This window comes from Phycodurus eques, chromosome 1, assembly GCF_024500275.1.
Source record: "Phycodurus eques isolate BA_2022a chromosome 1, UOR_Pequ_1.1, whole genome shotgun sequence".
In the NCBI taxonomy this organism is placed as follows: domain Eukaryota; kingdom Metazoa; phylum Chordata; class Actinopteri; order Syngnathiformes; family Syngnathidae; genus Phycodurus; species Phycodurus eques.
Genome location: NC_084525.1, coordinates 5,915,620 through 5,934,471, shown reverse-complemented (window position 1 = coordinate 5,934,471; position 18,852 = coordinate 5,915,620). Strand labels below are relative to the sequence as shown.

Genomic DNA, 18,852 nt, shown 5'->3' with positions numbered 1-18,852 from the left:
GGTGGACCAGGAAGTGGCAATGATTAGTAAGGGGAAAGTTAGAAACGCATTAAAGAGGATGAAAAATGGAAAGGCAGTTGGTCCTGATGACATTCCTGTGGAGGTATGGAAGCATCTAGGAGAGGTGGCTGTGAAGTTTTTGACCAGCTTGTTCAATAGAATTCTAGCGCGTGAGAAGATGCCTGAGGAATGGAGGAAAAGTGTACTGGTGCCCATTTTTAAGAACAAAGGTGATGTGCAGAGCTGTGGCAACTATAGAGGAATAAAGTTGATGAGCCACACAACGAAGTTATGGGAAAGAGTAGTGGAGGATAGACTCAGGACAGAAGTGAGTATTTGCGAGCAACAGTATGGTTTCATGCCTAGAAAGAGTACCACAGATGCATTATTTGCCTTGAGGATGTCGATGGAAAAGTACAAAGAAGTTCAGAGGAGCGACATTGTGTGCTTTGTAGATCTCGAGAAAGCCTATGACAGAGTATCCAGAGAGGAACTGTGGTACTGCATGCGGAAGTCTGGAGTGGCAGAGAAGTATGTTAGAATAATACAGGACACGTACGAGGTCAGCAGAACAGCGGTGAGGCGTGCTGTAGGTGTGACAGACGAATTTAAGGTGGACGTGGGACTGCATCAGGGATCAGCCCTGAGCCCCTTCCTTTTTGCAGTGGTGATGGATAGGCTGACAGATGAGGTTAGACTGGAATCCCCGTGGACCATGATGTTTGCAGATGACATTGTGATCTGCAGTGAAAGCAGGGAGCAGGTGGAGGAACATTTAGAAAGAAGGAGGTATGCACTGGAAAGAAGAGGAATGAAGATTAGCCGAAGTAAAACAGAATATATGTGCATGAATGAGAGGGCTGGTGGGGGAAGAATGAGGCTCCAGGGAGAAGAGATAGCAAGGGTGGAGGACTTTAAATACTTGGGGTCAAGCGTCCAGAGCAATGGTGAGTGTGGTCAGGAAGTTAAGAAACGGGTCAAAGCAGGTTGGAACGGGTGGAGGAAGGTGTCAGGTGTGTTGTGTGACAGAAGAGTCTGATCGGATGAAGGGCGAAGTTTATAAAACAGTGGTGAGGCCAGCCATGATGTACGGATTAGAGACAGTGGCACTGAAGAGACGACAGGAAGCAGAGCTGGAGGTGGCGGAAATGAAGATGTTGAGGTTCGCTCTCGGAGTGACCAGGTTGGATAAAATTAGAAATGAGCTCATCGGAGGAACAGCCGAGGTTCGATGTTTTGGAGGCAAAGTTAGAGAGAGCAGACTTCGATGGTTTGGACACGTCCAGAGGAGAAACAATGAGTATATTGGTAGAAGGATGATGAGGATGGAGCTGCCAGGCAAGAGAACGAGAGGAAGACCAAAGAGAAGGTGGATGGATGTCGTGAGGGAAGACATGAGGGCAGTTGGTGTTCGAGAGGAGGATGCAAGAGATAGGCTTACATGGAAAAAGGATGACGCGCTGTGGCGACCCCTAACGGGACAAGCCCAAAGGAAAAGAAGAAAGAAGATTATTTTGGTTGGTACTTTTCTCCTTTTACTTTAGGAGCATAATTATTTTGTATTTATTATTTTTATTATTATTATTATTGTTATCGTCATTATATAGATAGTGTTAGTATTTTATGATCTATTTTTATTATATTTATGTATTATGTACGATATACAGTATGTATAGCACTTTGTAGCATGCTCTATAAAATTGAGTATTAAACGAGCTGAATCAATACTTTTACGTTGACCAGAGACTTTTTTTTACACAAATATATGTACTTCTAGTTTAGTGTGCGCAAAAGCCACCACTGAATGTACTGTTTGAGAATCGTTGAAATTGAGGTCGCAGCGACAGACTACATTTCCCGTCGTGCCCCAGCAAGGAAGTGTCTCCAGCATCATCGATGGCTTGGAGCGGTCGACGCCGGCTTCGACTCACAATATCGGCTTGCAAACTGGAGTTGAGGGGCGAATAATGTCGTGCCGCTCTGACAGGTACCTGCCGAAAAATACTGAACTTTTTTTTGTGCTTGTTTTTGTTAGTAGTGTATCAACCATTATTGTATTTATTTGTACGTTTGTCGCTTCAGTGGTGTACTGTATTCTGTATGCAGATATTAGCATACGCTCATTCTCAGACAGGTCGAAAGTGTGTCCTCTGGGTAATTGAACTCGTTCCTTTTTTAAAGATAATTAAGATAAACGCAATTTAAAAGCTGGAGCTTGACGTTTGTGATGTGACGTCTCGCCACACACAAACTAGGTGAGCTGATGAGGCAATATACATGCGTCACTGTCATGTATATACGGTTCAGTTTTATATGTGAGACGCATGTATTTTGCTTTTGGCAAAAGGTAGTCTTTATATTACTACCTCGCACAATAGAAATCAACAGATTGGCGAGCAATAATCCACAAACAAAAGTTGTTTCATGAAGTGATCCACCTAAACCGGTTTAAAGAGCAGTGTGAATGTTGGCCGGCAGAGGGCAGGAGAGAGGAGTGGATCAGAACAGTGCACAGTTTTGGCCAAGTGCAACTCAAAAAATTATCAGCTCTCCAACTAGTACCACCAAATGACCACCTTTTAAATAAAGTAGTATGCAGGCCTACCTAGCTTTTCTTCAAAAACGAGGCAGAGGTTTTATTCCTGAAAAATATATTTTGTTGAATCTAAAAAAAAAAAAAACTTGTAAAACGTGCCTATTTGTTGTTTTTGTGCTCAGGCCAGAGCAATAAGATATTAATCTGGCAGTATCTTGGTGGTGGTGTTAGGCTTTAATTGAACCTCACTAAAAATCCTATCACAATATATTTTTAATATCAGTCAACATTGATATATATCAAAATATGAAACAAATTATTTTTTTCTATCTTAAATGTTTCCTGTAACTCTTAACCTTTTTATTTGCATGTTTATTTTCAGTCAAAAGTTGAATATGACATGGAATACAACTGCGTAAGACAAATAAAACAGGTCTATATGTATAAACCAACCATGCAAAAGCTTTCAGGTTTTCCAGTTCGTGGGTCTGCTGATGCCTCGAGTGGTTCAGCACGGGGCAACGAGCATTATTATTGGCTGTTCGTATTCATGACTCAAAACATGGATGTATGCAATCGTCTCAAATGTTATTTTGCGTTACGTATCTTGATCATTTTATTGTCGCCCCCTAATTAAAACATTTTGTCGGACTGTTGTTCCTGCTAAACAGCAAGACTGAGACGCCCACGGAGCCCGCCACCATGTTGCTGGTGGTCTCTCCAAGTTGTATCCAGAGAAGTGCATGCTGGCCGCGGTTTTTGCTTGCATGATTACAACATCCTGTTTCGGCCATTTTGTTTCTGGCAACAAAAGTCTTTCTGTGGCCGGCGCATCCCTAGTTTGAATTCATTGCTGGTGTTTTTTCATCTGCATCAGTAGCCCGTACATTCGTCTTTGTTGCCACAATTTGCCTGTTTTCAGTAGTGTTTATTATTGGTTGAAAATTACAAAAAGGTGAGTTTAATGATTTGTGTTTTGTGTCATGGTGCTAGTGCACAAATTAGTTTGCCCATGTGTGATGTCACAGCATTTTGTGCGAGCATGGTGTTGAGGTTAGAATGGTAGGTGTTTGTAGGGGGTTTGAGGCCCGTCAGCATTGTGGCTGTCAGGTTTTACAGTTTGTGTGACTCATTGCCCTGTGACAAAGGATCAGCAGAAGACATCTGCCATGTCCTCTATTTTTGTTACTTACAGGTGCCTCTATTAATACCAGCCAAGCAGCTCCTTGGTCCCATGTTAGACTGATCCTCTTAAGTGTCTGCCACACACACACACACACACACATGCAGATGCCAGAGAGTTCCGCGTACACATGGGAACTGATGGACGTAAAGGAGTCACGTAAGCCGCGTTAGCTCCACATACTGTATTTGTAGGTGCTTTTGGAAGAGTCAAAGTCAAAGCTGATTAGATTATGACTTTCCTAGATTTTCGAGTTGACAAGTTTATAGTCGTGGTCAGCGTTGAGGGTCCGTCGCTGTTGTTTTGAAGTGGTTGCCACGGTGACCGGCCCGATGGAGTGTAGCAGGTTGTCAGCCGAGGCGGAGAGAAGCCTGCAGGATTGTAGTGGGGCCAGAATCTCCGGCTGTTGGTCCCTGAGGTCGAACTCCAGGTAGGAACTCACTACGGTGCTCCTTTCTGCGGTACAGCAACACGTCACATGCTGTGTGATCTATATATAGTGTGGAAATCGTCTCTTCAGCTGGGGTTGATGAGTGGCCACAGGCACTGTTAAAAATGGGGCACTTTTATAGTGCGCACACCTCTGTCAAAGCCGAGCAATTGGTGGAGGGATGATTTGTCATACAAGCATTTTGAGATACGATCACAGTCATGGAACAAATCAAACTCGTATCTCAAGGTATTACTGTACTACAGTCGATATCAAATTTTCCATGAGGTAGTGTAACATTTACATACAGTACCTAACTTCCCGCTGTGTGCTCGGTGGGGGAAATTCAAATTCCCCAAAAATTCCAAAAAAAAAATGTACCGGCATTACCAGATAACTAGCAACCCTTTACTGCTCAGTGACTGTTTTTTTTTTTTTTTTTTTTTTTTTTTTTTTGGTCAACATCTTTCTGTCTCAAAAGTGATCTCTGTCAATTGACTGTCTGTTGTCGTACGAGAGCGGCTCCAACTACCGGAGACAAATTCCTTGTGTTTTTTGGACTTACTTGGCAAATAAAGATGATTCTGATTCTGAATACATGCCGTGTGTTTTCCAGCGGGAGCGGCGAGGACTCGTTGGACCGGCTGTTGCCCCCCGCCAGCGCCCCTCGCAGGAAGAGCACGACGTCGCTGAGTAAAACGGAGCCGCCCTTGCTCCGCACGGGAACGCGCACCATCTACACTGCGGGTCGACCTCCCTGGTACGACGAGCACGGAGCGCAGTCCAAGGAGGCCTTCGTCATAGGTATGATACCCGCCAGTGCTGGCAAGTAACAAAGTATAGATACTTTGTGACTATAAAAGTAGATTTTTCAGGTGTCTGCACTTGAGAATTTATTTTTCTGACAATTTCTTACTTTGACTCCCTCGATTTTTAAACCGATATCTGTACTTTCTACTCCTTTCGTTATCAAAACGGGCTCATGTTCAGTGATAGTATGCAAGTTATAAGAGTTCAACTATATTGTGTTCAGATAAGTTTTTTCCCCCACTGTGCCAAGTTACCAAAAGGATATTGTATATAATTGACTGAATTATAATTTTGTAATTTTACGTTTGTACTGTACTTTTCAGAGTACATTTTCGTTTTTCTTCAGTGATGGATTTAAATCAGTACTTCTTATTTCGCCAGTCTTTTTTTTTAACGCAAGTGCCTAGACTTCTACTTTTACTAGTACTTTTGCTGCCTGCTCGCTGCTTTCGTTGTGTGCATCTGAGCTGTAGCAAAAGTACTTAAGTAGAAGTACAAATGTATAAAAAAATACTCACCTCCTTTACTTAAGCAAAAGTTAAAAGTACAGACTCTGAAATGTACTTAAGTAAAAAGTCCAAATTAATCTTTAGTGTCAAAATATATACACCTGTTTTGAAAACGACATGTTTAAAAAAAAAGTTTTTTAAAAAAAGTACACAAAGCAATTTTCCTTTTTAACTTAGATAATGCTCATACTGAGAAGCAACAACTGGACACAGCTTTGCTGCAAGATCAATTCTGACAGGATAATCCAGAATGAATTGACAACAGGTCCCACCTGAGCTAAAAAAAAAAAAAAGAAAAAAGAAAAGAAAAACCTCAGAAAATAAAAATACACTATTCCTGTATGGTTTTTTTTCTAGACTGGATGGAGATTTTACGGAAGAGCAGAAGCTGGTAGTTTTTAGGCTGACACAAGCCAATGCATTAATTATGAATCATTTTTAGATGTGAGAAGTAAAAGTAAGAAATCATAAAAAAAAATAAAAAAAAAGAATTCTCTTGTAAAGTACAGATTCCTGAAAAGGAGATTCCCGCAGGTAGAGTAACGATATGTATTTGTGGCTGCACTGCCTGGCCTGTTTGTCCCACTTCAACACATTCGACACACTCTACAAAGCAAGCACAACGAACCATTTGCACGGCCGTGTGGATCCGCAGGGTTGTGTGGGGGCAGCGCCTCAGGGAAGACCACCGTGGCCAACAAGATCATCGAGGCTCTGGATGTTCCCTGGGTGGTGCTGCTGTCGATGGATTCCTTCTATAAGGTGACACAGGCGTGCTCTTGCATCGCTATCCATCCATGTCGTACAGCTTTTCAAAGTCATTTTCAGTAGTTTTCAACATTGAGGTTGTAGATTATTATCAGCTGGCTTTGGAACTTTTGCGTGTTGTGTCTTGACAGGATTTGTCTCCTGAGGAGCAAGCCTTGGCCGTGAGTAACGACTACAACTTCGATCATCCGGGGGCCTTTGACTTTGGGCTACTGGTCGCCACTTTGCGCAAGCTGAAGCAGGGAAAGAGTGTGAAGATCCCCGTGTACGACTTCACCACACATAGACGACAGAAAGATTGGGTGAGTTTGTGCACTAACTGTCCAAGGTGACACGGTTTGTTGATCCCCACTGAGATGTCATCTCTAGCCATATATCGGGGAAGGTATTATATTAGTAACATGTCGAAAAATTGAAAACAGTTTCCAGGTGTTTTAATAGCATGACTGCTATGCTTTCATCAGAATACCTCAAGATCAAGAATTATAGACATTTTTACAGCATATTTCTTGCCATGGGGAAATTGGCTTGTTTTAGGGGGGGGGGGGTCTGTCATCAGTAGAGTCCAGAGTGTAGGAAAATCAACAAGTGCCCAAGACAATGAAAGGGTGGACGGACACATCGGCAAATATTAACAGAACCTTCCCCCTAATTCCCCATTCATGGTACACGGGGTCCGAAATTGCGCCTTTTTGAGTGGTGGCACCATGAGCTAAGTTGTGGCGGCCCAGTCGGAACCGGTACTGGCCCCATCCTTGTATTCATGATATAATATGAGAAGTTAATACACACTTAAAGCGAGGGGCTACAAGAAACATTCAATTGCAGCATTTTCTCACCAAGATGGTCTGTCCCTTTAGAAGTGGCCTCAAGACCTCAACGCCATTTATACTTCTCACCCCCAGGTTTGGTTGGATTAGTTTAGATATTTCAAAGGGAATCGAGAAATAACGTCAACCTGCAAGGGCATATCTGGCCCTGCAACCCCAAACACAGGTTTTGGTCATTGTTTTCAGTTCAGGTCAGTGGTAGCCAATCACTTTTTCTGCTGCCTATGGTTTCCAAACATTATGAAAAGGTCTATATACAAATCCACATACATTACATACCCATACACGTGTACATACACCACTTAGAAAGACCATTACATACATTTATACGTTTAGCCCGCACCTATCTAGAACCGTGTCATTTCCCCCAGATGTTGATGATGTGAAAGAAATACAATTCTCAACGGCGTCTCTGTTGTCTCCGCTCTCTGTAGAAGAACGTGTACGGTGCAAGCGTAATCATATTTGAAGGCATTATGGCATTTGCAGACAAAGATCTTCTTCAGGTCAAGTAAAAGAAAGCACATCTCTGCCTCGTGTTGTTTGAACAATGAAGTAAAGTTTATTGAAGCGGCCTTTCGTGTTTACTCGCTCCGTTTGCAGCTTCTGGATATGAAAATATTTGTGGACACAGACTCCGACATCCGGCTGGTCCGCCGCCTTCGCAGGGACATCACGGAGCGCAGGCGGGACATGGAAGGCGTCATCAAGCAATACAACAAGTTCGTCAAGCCGGCCTTTGAGCAGTACATCGAGCCCACCATGAGGCTGGCGGACATTGTGGTGCCCAGAGGTGAAACCTTTTACAATTTGGAACTTTCAAGAATGCACTGATAGCGCCTCTTAACTCCATTGGTACCTTGAATTAGGCGTTTGATTTGTTCTGTGACCACGGTCGTAAATCAAATCAGTCAAATCTCAAATCAATTTTCCCTATGGGAATGAATTTAGGGGTGGGAACGGATTAAAGCTTTTTTAATCCAATCATGTGAATTGATAGCGGATGTTCTGATTTTCTCTAATGCCATCTAGTGGCGGTGTCTGAAACTCACGCATAAGTCACTTTTTTTGCTTGCAATTCAAAACCAAATATTTACCAAATAATGGCTCGTAACTAGAACCACTTGAAAGTTAGTGCACTAGTACATTAGGTACAGCTGCATTTTTCTTTTTCCTTCAAGGTGGTGGCAATATGGTGGCCATCGATCTGATAGTCCAGCATGTGCACAGCCAGCTAGAGGAGGTAAGTTATGACATATGAGATTGTGGCACCATCTTGTGGAAGAATGTTGCAATTACATGTGCTGAAGCAAGTGCTTTTCAGGTCAAAACATATCGAGTACGCTAAGACATGACAAGGGGAAAACACAAATTAAATATTGGCCACGATGGAGATATATGTGCCCACAATGTTAATTTCTGGTCACGAAATACAAAATTATGGCTACGAATTAGGTAGAATGTGCCCATGAAATACTCCTTGGTGGCCATGAACTAGTGAAAATGTGCACACAAAATAAAAATGGATAATATTCATATAATTCCTGGACAGTTGGGTAAGTAATTTGAGCGCACCCGCTCTACAAATGGTAAGGTAGAGGACATTGTGTATTGCAGTTTTTAGCCAGGGTGCTTAACCAGAGACCAAAATTGTTCATGGGAATTGTATTTTACCCACAAATTAGTATTTTGTGCATACATTATTCCTATTTTGTGGCCAAGAACGTGCGTTTTGTGTGCACATTATATCTACAGTGTGTTGTTGCCACAATAAAATGTTTTCCCCAATGTCATGTCTGAGGGTCCGCCCATATCTCTAGATTAAACTGCATTATAATTTCCCCCAAGCTTTAAAAAAACACGCACGATCACCCTGGGTGGCATAATATTATTGACGAATGGAAAACAACTGAGCTATTTTCTCTTCTCATTTTCTCTGTCTCGTCTGTTACTTTTTCTTTATGCAGCGTGAACTCAGTGTGAGGTATGCTGATGTGACTTTTCACCTGACCTGGTGTTGGTGTGTCAAGCAGCTCCACTCATCATGAGCATGAATGGTGTATTCATTTGGGGCGAGTAGTAATTTTTATTTAAACGCTTCCTTTTCCAGGTTGAAATAATTAAACAAGAATTAAGTACATAGGTCTGATTTGATTCAGGATTTTCTCAAATCCATACAGGGTTTACTTAGTCACCTGACTCTTAATAACTGGTGCTGAAGGATATATTTTAAGCCTTATTTACAGTTTATTTTCCATGCACATGAAATATGCTTTGGATCAATTTTGAACCCTGCTATGCTAAGACTATCCTTTTGTCAAATTATGAACTGCAGAGCTTTTCAAAATGTGTTCATGAGTAATCATCAATTAAATTTTATATAAGCTCAAAATGAATATGACAATCATGCCCATGATGATTGTGCCGTATGTAAATTTACGATCACAACTATGAATGTGTGTGTCGAGCTTTCACACTTTGAATGTGCTATTTTTGCCAGAGCGCTCCTGGCGTCCGCCCAGCAGACGCAGACGCTGCCGCAGACACTCAGCGTGTTGGAGAGCACTCCGCAGGTCCGAGGCCTCCACACCATTATCAGGTAGCCAGGCCTGCTTGCACTTGCACTTCTTTTTCTGTGTTTGCACTAGGCCAGTTTGTAAACAATAGGCACCAGGGTACATCGGGTGGCAAAAAGTAATCAAGTACTGCTCATTCGAACTGAAAATGATGACAAAAACTGGTTGCGCTTGGGGTTACGCCGCCTAGACTGCCAGCTAATGTCACTGTGCAGCGCACTATCCATTTCAGTGTTAGAAAAGCACATCTCTGCCAATAATCCGAGCAACAGAAAAGTTAATTAATTAGCTTGTGTAAGAATAATTCCTTTAATTTGTAAGTGCCTTTCGAGACCCTTAAGGACACTGCACATCCAGTAAAGCAACAATAAAAAACAGAATTTTACAGAGAGGAAACAAATCTAATACAAAAATACAGGGCAGTGAAGTTACAGTGCGTAGGCAATATTGAACAGGTGGGTTTTGAGTTTGGATTTAAAGGCGGTGAAAGAAACTGACTTGCAGAGGTCTTGTGGCAAAGAGTTCCAGAGCCGTGGTGCTGAAACAGGCAGGTGGGACAGTCAGGTGGATGGAGGAGGAGCATCTGATGGTGCGGGTAGGAGTGGCGATGTCAGGACTGGAGGTCAGACAAGTATGGAGGGGCGAGGTTGTGGATAGCCTTGAAGGTGTAGAGGAGGAGTTTAAACTGAATTCGAAATTTGACCGGAACCCAGTGAAGTTGCCGGAGGATGGGGGTGATGTAGTTGAAAGAGGGGGTCTTCGTGATGATGCGTGTGGCGGAGTTCTGGACCAGTTGCAACTTATGGGAGGAGGGAGTTACCATAGTCAAGATGGAAGGTGACAAGACTGCGGACCAAGATAGAGGCAGTTTGCGGGCTGAGAGAGGGTTGCAGTCGGTTAACGTTACATCGGTGAAAGTAAGCTAACCAGGTTATGTTATTGATGTGAGAATGGAAAGATAGTGTGCTGTCGAGGATGGCACCCAGACTCGTAACCTGAGGGCAAGGGGAGAATAGGGAGCGTTCAACTGGGATGAATAGACTGTTAACTTTGGATGGTATAGATTTCGTGCCGTCAAGACAAGCTTCTGTTTTATCACTGTTTAGTTTCATGAAGTTGGAGGTGAACCATGTGTTACTTTCTGATAAGCAGAAGATGAGAGAGGAGGGAGGAAATGAAATGTTGAGTTTTCAGGAGAGGTAGAGCTGGGTGTCATCCGCGAAGCAATGGAACAGAATGTTGAATTTAGGGAAAAGGGTGCTGAGGTCGATGATGAAAATCAGGGGCCCCAGAACAGAGCCTTGGGGCACACCGAAAGTGAGTGTGTAGGGGTTGGATGAAAAGGACTTGAGCTGGATGAACTGCGTGTCGTCTTTGAGGTATGAGTAGAACCAGTCTAGGAATTGAATTGGATTCCCATCACAAATATGGAAATTTGAATCCACTTGCCTGTTAAGTGTGAATTACGGCTGACAGATTTACCTGACATAACATGTTCTCGACTGACACGTCACACATTTAGCTACGCCAGTAGAGAAAGATCATCATTCAGGCCATTGACCCTGTTTTCCTATTGCTCTGCCTTGGTCGAATGACATGTAATGGTTCCTTTGCTAGTGGCGCCATCAGAGATTGCTTGAGCTTTTGCCACCCGTAAGTACACTTGACAGCATGGTGACAAGGTCTACACAATCATTGATTTCTCTCCTCTGCAGGAATAAAGAAACCAGCCGAGATGAGTTCATCTTCTACTCAAAGAGATTAATGCGCCTTCTTATAGAACATGCGCTCACCTTTTTGCCATCACAGGTGTGTAGTTGATAACTATACAGACAGCTATGACAAGTAATGTGTGAAAGCGTCTCACAAATTCAAATCACCCTTTTAGCATATCAGTTTTGTTGCAACTGTATCATTCTGGAATTTAATGAATGGAAATAGTTTTTGGTTATCATAATTGACCTAAAACAGGAGAAGTTTCTTCTGATTTCATGTCAGACAGTGGTGGGGGGGGGGGTTATACAGTGCATGTAAACATCTGGTTTCAACTGTATAAGAATAAATATACCATGCATTATTTATCTAAGTCAGCATTTCCCAACCGTCATTTAGCCAAGGGACGCATTTTACAAAAATCTCTCAGTACGCCATACAAAAATGTCATATATCCAGTGGTACATACCTCGACTTACAAGTGCCCGTAATTGCAGGTTTTTCGAGCTACAAGCCATCGTTTGGTCGATTATTCTTTTTTTTCTGTTTGCGAGCAAGCTTCAGATACGCCGCCGCTCGAGTGGAGTGGGAATAAAAAAAAAAAAGGAGAGCGAACACACTCACCGATGCATTATGAGCAATTTGTTGAATGGGACAAAGCCAAACACAAATACAAAATGAGAACAATCACAAGAAACATGGTGTAGATGTTACCGGTGTGGAAAAAAAAGTAACACAATTGTATACAATATATTTTAAATAATGACAAGTTAACTATACCTTCTGCCAGGGAGTGTAGAAGTATTTAAGTGTTAATAATTTAACTGTCACTGTAAGTCGTCGGCATAGATACTGTAGGTACTGTGGATACACAAAAATACATTATTTGTGGTAAATAAACAAATTTCAGACCAATTACATGACATTGGATCATTTCCCCCAGCACACCAGAAGATCTGTCATCAATAATGTGTCATGGCTCAATAAAAGGATGGGAAACAATTTAAATTGAAAAAGTTGTTGGGGTTGAAAACGGTGAATTTGTCATTGCAGCGAAGTAAACAAAAAATCGACATTTGCTGTCAATGCTATTCGTTTTGGACTCATGCATGACAAGTAAGCCTTTGCTTTGTGTCAGCCTTGCAAGGTTCACACTCCACAGGGCCTCGAGTACGAAGGCCACAGATACGCCGGCAAAGGGGTGAGCGTTCTTTGGCCTCCGGTCCAGCGTGCCGCCGTGGCGCTGATCCGCTGGCTCGTGTCCGCAGATCACCGGTGTGTCCGTCCTGCGGGCAGGAGAGACCATGGAGCCCGCGCTGAGGGCCGTGTGCAAGGACGTGCGTATCGGCAAGATCCTCATCCAGACCAATCTGGACTCAGGCGAACCAGAGGTAGTGTTGATTCTCTTGCTCTGAGGGTTGCAAAATTCTGGACATTTTGAACGCTGGAAACTGTCCAGAGGAAATTGATGGAAATGTTTGGGCGTAAACGGGAACAAACCGGGAATTGACTAAATTGAAGGTTGGCTCGTACTGTAACTCATTTGTTCTTTAGTAATCCGCAGTACAACATGAGTTGGTTTCACCAAAATCACTGGTTTCTGAGTAAAAAAAAAAGAAAAAGCAGAGAAAATGAGCTTTTTGTGAAAAGTAAGATATCAAACAGAACAGTGACTGTGACACTCATATTTGTTTGCTTTTGTGACACCTCAGACTATAAAACAATAATGACATGACTGAGAAAAGGTTTTTGATGGCTAAATAATCAGTCAGTGGCTTTTTTCCACGGCGTTCGCCATTTACTCCATGAACTGCGTCGTCTTTTTTTCCCACCACCGCAACACATACTCAATTCATAGCACGCATATACATATCTGTTCGGTGCCTATACTTGTCTGACTTCCGACATATTCGTATTTCTCGCCCTCACGATCGACTGGACAAGCCGAGATTCGCCGCCTCGTCTAATTTTCTTTGTCTTGATGTTTTTGAAATGATTTTAATCACGTTAAGCACATTGCGTTTCCTCGTGTAGGAAGTGCGCTAAATAACTAAATTTGCTTTGCTTTTGCTTAAGTCTTGATTTTTCTACTCGAAAGCCGTGTTGAGCTCCGATCTAAAGCGATTCAACAACGCCATCTACAGGGATGTGTTAGTCATTACAGTGCTTTACAAACACGAATTTCACATACAAGTTGGGTGAGACCCTACTCCACAGCTACCCGTTGTAGAATGTGTACGTCAGTGGCAGGTCAACCCTTGGATTCCAGTTGACAAATATCAACGTCCGCGGCGGTGAATGAGTTGATTTTTGCATGTGCTGGATCAGGCGATGAGTAATATTTTAACGAAACATTCACGTTTTTTTGTTCTTCAATGGAGAAAAAAAAAATAAAAAAATAGTTGATTGTTTTTTAAAGTTTGAAATATTTTATTGAACAATCTACTGACAGATACTGTAAACGTGTCTATTTTGCATGGAATGGCAGACATTGCAATTTTTTTCAGAACTCTTCAGTTGAATTTACTTGAAACTTTCCTGAAATTGACCATAAATTTTCGACCCCTTTGCAACCCCGTTCAGCACCAAATGTACTAATCATCCAATATGTGTCACAAGAACCCCGTTAAACAAAAGGCGAACGTTAGCGAATGTTTCTCTCGACGTGATTGGTGTCTCCATGGCAACTACCCCTCCTGCTTTTGTAACCATGGCAACCCCTCTCTTTGCCAGCTACATTACCTGCGTCTGCCCAAAGACATCAGCGACGATCACGTCATCCTAATGGACAGCACTGTGTCCACCGGGGCCGCTGCCATGATGGCCGTTCGAGTGCTTCGGGTGTGTTCACCGAATCTGCTGCATACGCATACAGTACATCAATATACACGCGACCCCACAACATTATGGCCACTAATGAGTCTCCACTAAGGTGATAATGCTCTTTTTTGAGACAGCAAGAGCATTTTTCATTATTGTGGCTTGTAGAGCTGCACTGTATCACTCTTGAGAGATCTGCCCACTATTTTCCCGAATAAAGAATCCAAATATTACACACAGCTCTCAGTATGATACACAGTAGGGCAGTTCTACAACATTCCATCGATCCTATTAGATTGCGCAAGTACTCATATTGTTGTGGCTTGTCAATTAATAGGCAGCTCCAAACGTGACACATGGCACGTGCCCCTCAGTGCTCCTGCTTCCGCCGCCTCTGGCAGCAAGTATAGGAAGCAGCATTGTATGTGTCTATACATGGATCAACAAAGAATCTGCGCTACATATTCACACACGGTGATGATGATGTGTGTGTGTGTGTGTGTGTGTGTGTGTGTGTGTATGCAGGACCACGAAGTGCCGGAAGAGAAGATTCTGCTGGTGTCGCTGCTGATGGCAGAGCTCGGCGTGCACTCGGTGGCCTACGCCTTCCCCAAGGTGAAAATCATCACCACGGCTGTGGACAAGAGCCTCGACGACTCGTTGCACGTCATTCCTGGTATCGGTAAGACCTCCCTCGCGCTTTCTCGCTGTTGCATTTCTTCTCCACTGAATTCTTAGCGATTGGTCCCAATTGACTGTCGCGACGCAGCAGTTGAGTGGTAATTGAACATTAGTTGCCGAGTCTGTGTTTCAACGTCGCTGATTTCAAATCCACTCGTTTCACCTGCGGTTTAATTTTCAAATGCGATTGCATATAATCGAATTGACACACCGCATTGATGTCAAACTTCAAGCATATCAGTGCTGCATTTTGACCTATGTTAGGCATAAAAGAGTAGAAAAAAAGAAATGATTTTGATGGGATGGGGCCTTTTAAGGTTTCCGGGCGAAATTTCAGGATGCCGTCTTTTTTTAAAAGGACTGCTTCTCCTTTCTTCGGTGGTTTGCACCGTATAAACGTAACGTAACATCGATATAATGAATGAATCGTTACACCGCTAATATATACAGTACACTACCGTCGTGGCACAGAGTGTAATCAGGAGGTGGCCGCAGATACTGCATCCACAGGTACAAGTGGATGTCCTTGGAAATGTTCGTGGATCAAACACCTTTGGTTGTTGAACAGCAAGAACGGCCGGTACTAAAACGGTGAACAGTTGGACACGTGCGTTCAAAGGTTTACCCAAGGTCAAATTAAGTTCACTTGTAAAGGTTCTCGTTCATCCGGAACTTGCACGCCTCAAACCTTTTATGAATGGTGTCTATGCCATGCCTGTGTGCTTTCAGGGGACTTTGGGGACCGCTACTTTGGCACGGATGGATTTGACAAATGCACTGACGAGGCCACCCGGGAACAGCTGCCATACTGCTGTGCGAAACACACGACGACTTGAAAAGTTGAGTTTACGCTGTGTTATTAACGTGGTTAAAGGCGCTTGTTGAAATGTTCTCTTTGACAGCAGGCGAGTTGGGGTCCACTTGCAAGCGTGTTGTTTTATTGACAACATCAGGAATCTTGTTACTTCGAGACAGCGGCAGTGCCGCGACGGTACGCAATAACTGTTCATATTTGACACGGTTTTATTCAGGAGTTCACTGCACCAGCTTTTCGTTCAAACGGTGTTAATGTCCTGAAACGTGCATACTTTGCTCATTCTGGCAAGGTTGCAGCGTTACCAGCAACATCACGGGAGAAAAAAAAGACTTTACAGAAAAACAAAATACAGACATAAGGTCAACATAGCAGCAATATTGTAACATAAACAAATATCTACTTTTTTACACTATACGAGCAAATATATTTTCTCCAACTATATTACTATCTAAGTTCCCTGTTCAGAAATAAACCTTCAATTTTGTAAAATCTTGACTTATTCCTGTGAATTCCCATGGAACGTTTCCAACTTATATATCTTTTTCACAGGGTTTAAGAACAAAGTTCATCATCAATGTGTGCACTCGCTGGACACTTCATTAGGTACATCTAATGGTCTGCTTTTCTCAATCGCTACAGACCTCCAAACTTCATGTGGCCTTCGGATTAGCTTAAGAACAGTGCGCAGAGAGCTTCGTGGAGTGGGCCGCCACTCGACTCTTGCGGCAGTGCGAGGCGTTCTCTGGAGTGACCAATTTCACTCAATATACAGCAAATGTATTAGAGACGACTCTTAGTGCCGTTCTGCAGCCACGATAACAAACATGGTGTTAAAGGAATACTTCTCCGAGTGTCAATCAGCATGAAAGTAGCACAAGGTGTTAAGGAGGTGTGGTCGTACTGTAGTCGCTTCAAATATAAATGAAATGGAACCCGGATTCATGTCTTTGACCAAAATCTGCATTTTTTTATTTTTATTTTTTTCCCCATAATGTCAAAATTATTTACCTAAGAAAGCCAAGTACAGTAGTACCTTGACTTAAGAGTTGAATTTGTTCCGTGACGATGCTCGGATCGCAAATCACTCATATCTCTATTTAACTTTCCCCATTGAAATGAATGGACATGCCATTATCTTGTTTCAGCCGCCCCAAATTTTGTAATGTGTGTATCAATAAGAAAAAGTAGCACTGTACAGGATTTGACTGTATAAAAATAAAATGTATAGAAATATACTCTTTACCTCATGGCTATTCTTTTCACTTGACTTTCACTGAACTTGATCTTCACGGTTATATTGCCCTTTTTTTTTTTTTTTTTTTTTTTTGCCACACTTTCCTCACTTATACAGCGCTTCCATAGCTTTGAAATGAATTGAACGCCCTCGGCTGCTGTTATAGCCTTGATCAACTCCTGCGACAAGTGCTTGGCCAAACCGACTACATTTAAACCTCGCTCATGTTTTTCTATGATTTCAATCTTCTTCTCAGCACTCACTTTCTTAAGGCGCGAGGGCGCTGCCCCACTGCTGCTGAGTCACCTTAAAAAGGAAACAAAAGTGGAAAAAACAAAAAAAAAGATTATCATCAAAAATATTAAAAATTATATCTATATCTATTTTTAGATTCGTAGGATAAATAGTGTACATAGTATCCCCCATCGTAGTCACATTGTGTTTACATTTTGCTGCACTGAGCGCGAGTGCTTCACATTGAATCTCACGCGTGCTCATTCAGGGTTGTCATACACTTTACGGCCTGCAGGGGTCAGTGTTGATCGTAATTCGTTACTTCTCAACAACAGGAAGAGAATTTTTCCTCTCTCACCTTGTTCAAACATGCTTATATTTACACACGTATCCAGCCATTTATATTTATTTTAAATAACACTTGTCCTCATTAGCCAATCCCAGATGACCTTTGGCTGAGCGAAGCGGGGTCACATTATCGACAAACAAGCGTTAGCATGCATATGTGGAACATTTGTCTTGGGAATGCGGGAGGAAGCACAAAAGTAGCATGAGCCCCAAGTCGTGTTATTATCCCCCACGTACGCCTTGTATAAAAATCATCTCATTCAAGCGGCCGTTCACCGTTGACGACGTTGTGTGTATGGACCCCCACCCCACACACATCCACGCTTGTTTTGGGTCGCGCAGCGGATGTGACACGACGCACGCGGCATCTTCCAAGACAGCGCAAGAGTCACTCCAACACGTGACTGCTGCCTCAAGGTTAACCTGTTGCCATGGAGACAAGCCGCCCAATGGAAAATTGCCAGACTGTTGCGATGTCGACGGCGAGGTTTTTGTTTTAAGGGGTGACCTATTTTCACCCCCGCCACTTCCGCACGAGCACGCCCCGCTCTTCAGACATGTGCAGATGAAAAAAAATAAAATGAAAACAACAACAACAACAACAACATGGGGGAAAAACACTCCGCGTGACTCTTCAATATTACACTGCTCATTTTCCATGCACACATCGTTTGTGGGCCAGGAAAAGCATAGTCATATTTGTTTATATTAAATTATGCAGTATAGATCAACATATTCATAGCCTGTCTGGCATTAATAATGAATAGATGAATAATATTTCGCAGAAAAGATAAAAGGGGAATTTGATGTTTTACAGCAATCGGTTTTTGATAGAAACATTACTATCTAACAATGTGATTTCCTATTGGACCTAAAACAGGGTTAGTGTTAGTTATTGTGCAACTATCCATTGATACCACATCACATGCAGTGGTGGTTCATTTCCCATAAACTGTACTTGTCAGAGTACTTTAAGTGTACCCTACTTTTTTTACTTTTACTTGAGTATTTATCTGAAGAAGGATCAAAAGTTTGACTCCGTTACAATGATCGACATGCCGTTCGCTACTTTTATTTATTCATTCTTGCGTGCGCGCGTCTTATTTTTAGACTCCATCTTCGACTTCCGCATAGGGCGCCCGTTACGTCAATCAAACGGGATCACTGTCATTTGACTCCAATTCACCAATCAGACGACACGTGGCAGTCACATGACCGTGCACGTAGCCTTCGTGAGCCAATCAGAATGACTCATTTTGGGGAGGGCGGGGGGGGGGGGGGAACAGCCGCGTGACTGTGTTTATTTTACAGTCTTCAAAAAACAACAGCTTTATCATGGAGCTCTTAAAATGTGACTGCCAAA

At 42.6% G+C, this 18,852-nt stretch overlaps 1 protein-coding gene across 2 annotated transcripts; it reads left to right on the top strand.

The window, feature by feature from the left end:
- The first annotated feature begins 1,896 nt into the window (after nt 1-1,896).
- Nucleotides 1,897-16,908, top strand: uckl1a (uridine-cytidine kinase 1-like 1a). 2 transcript variants are annotated; one of them, XM_061674167.1, is made up of 16 exons: nt 3,812-3,878; nt 3,965-4,149; nt 4,766-4,953; nt 6,124-6,230; nt 6,368-6,538; nt 7,501-7,572; nt 7,670-7,859; nt 8,248-8,309; nt 9,034-9,050; nt 9,567-9,665; nt 11,358-11,451; nt 12,494-12,556; nt 12,624-12,746; nt 14,089-14,196; nt 14,701-14,857; nt 15,586-16,908. In XM_061674167.1, the coding sequence occupies exons 2-16, from the start codon at nt 4,052-4,054 to the stop codon at nt 15,690-15,692; spliced, it is 1,656 nt and encodes a 551-aa protein (XP_061530151.1). In that variant the 5' UTR covers nt 3,812-3,878; nt 3,965-4,051; the 3' UTR covers nt 15,693-16,908. The 2 variants fall into 2 exon arrangements, with proteins under 2 accessions (XP_061530158.1, XP_061530151.1); XM_061674174.1 differs by lacking the exons at nt 3,812-3,878; nt 3,965-4,149 and adding an exon at nt 1,897-1,987.
- The last annotated feature ends 1,944 nt before the right edge of the window (nt 16,909-18,852 follow it).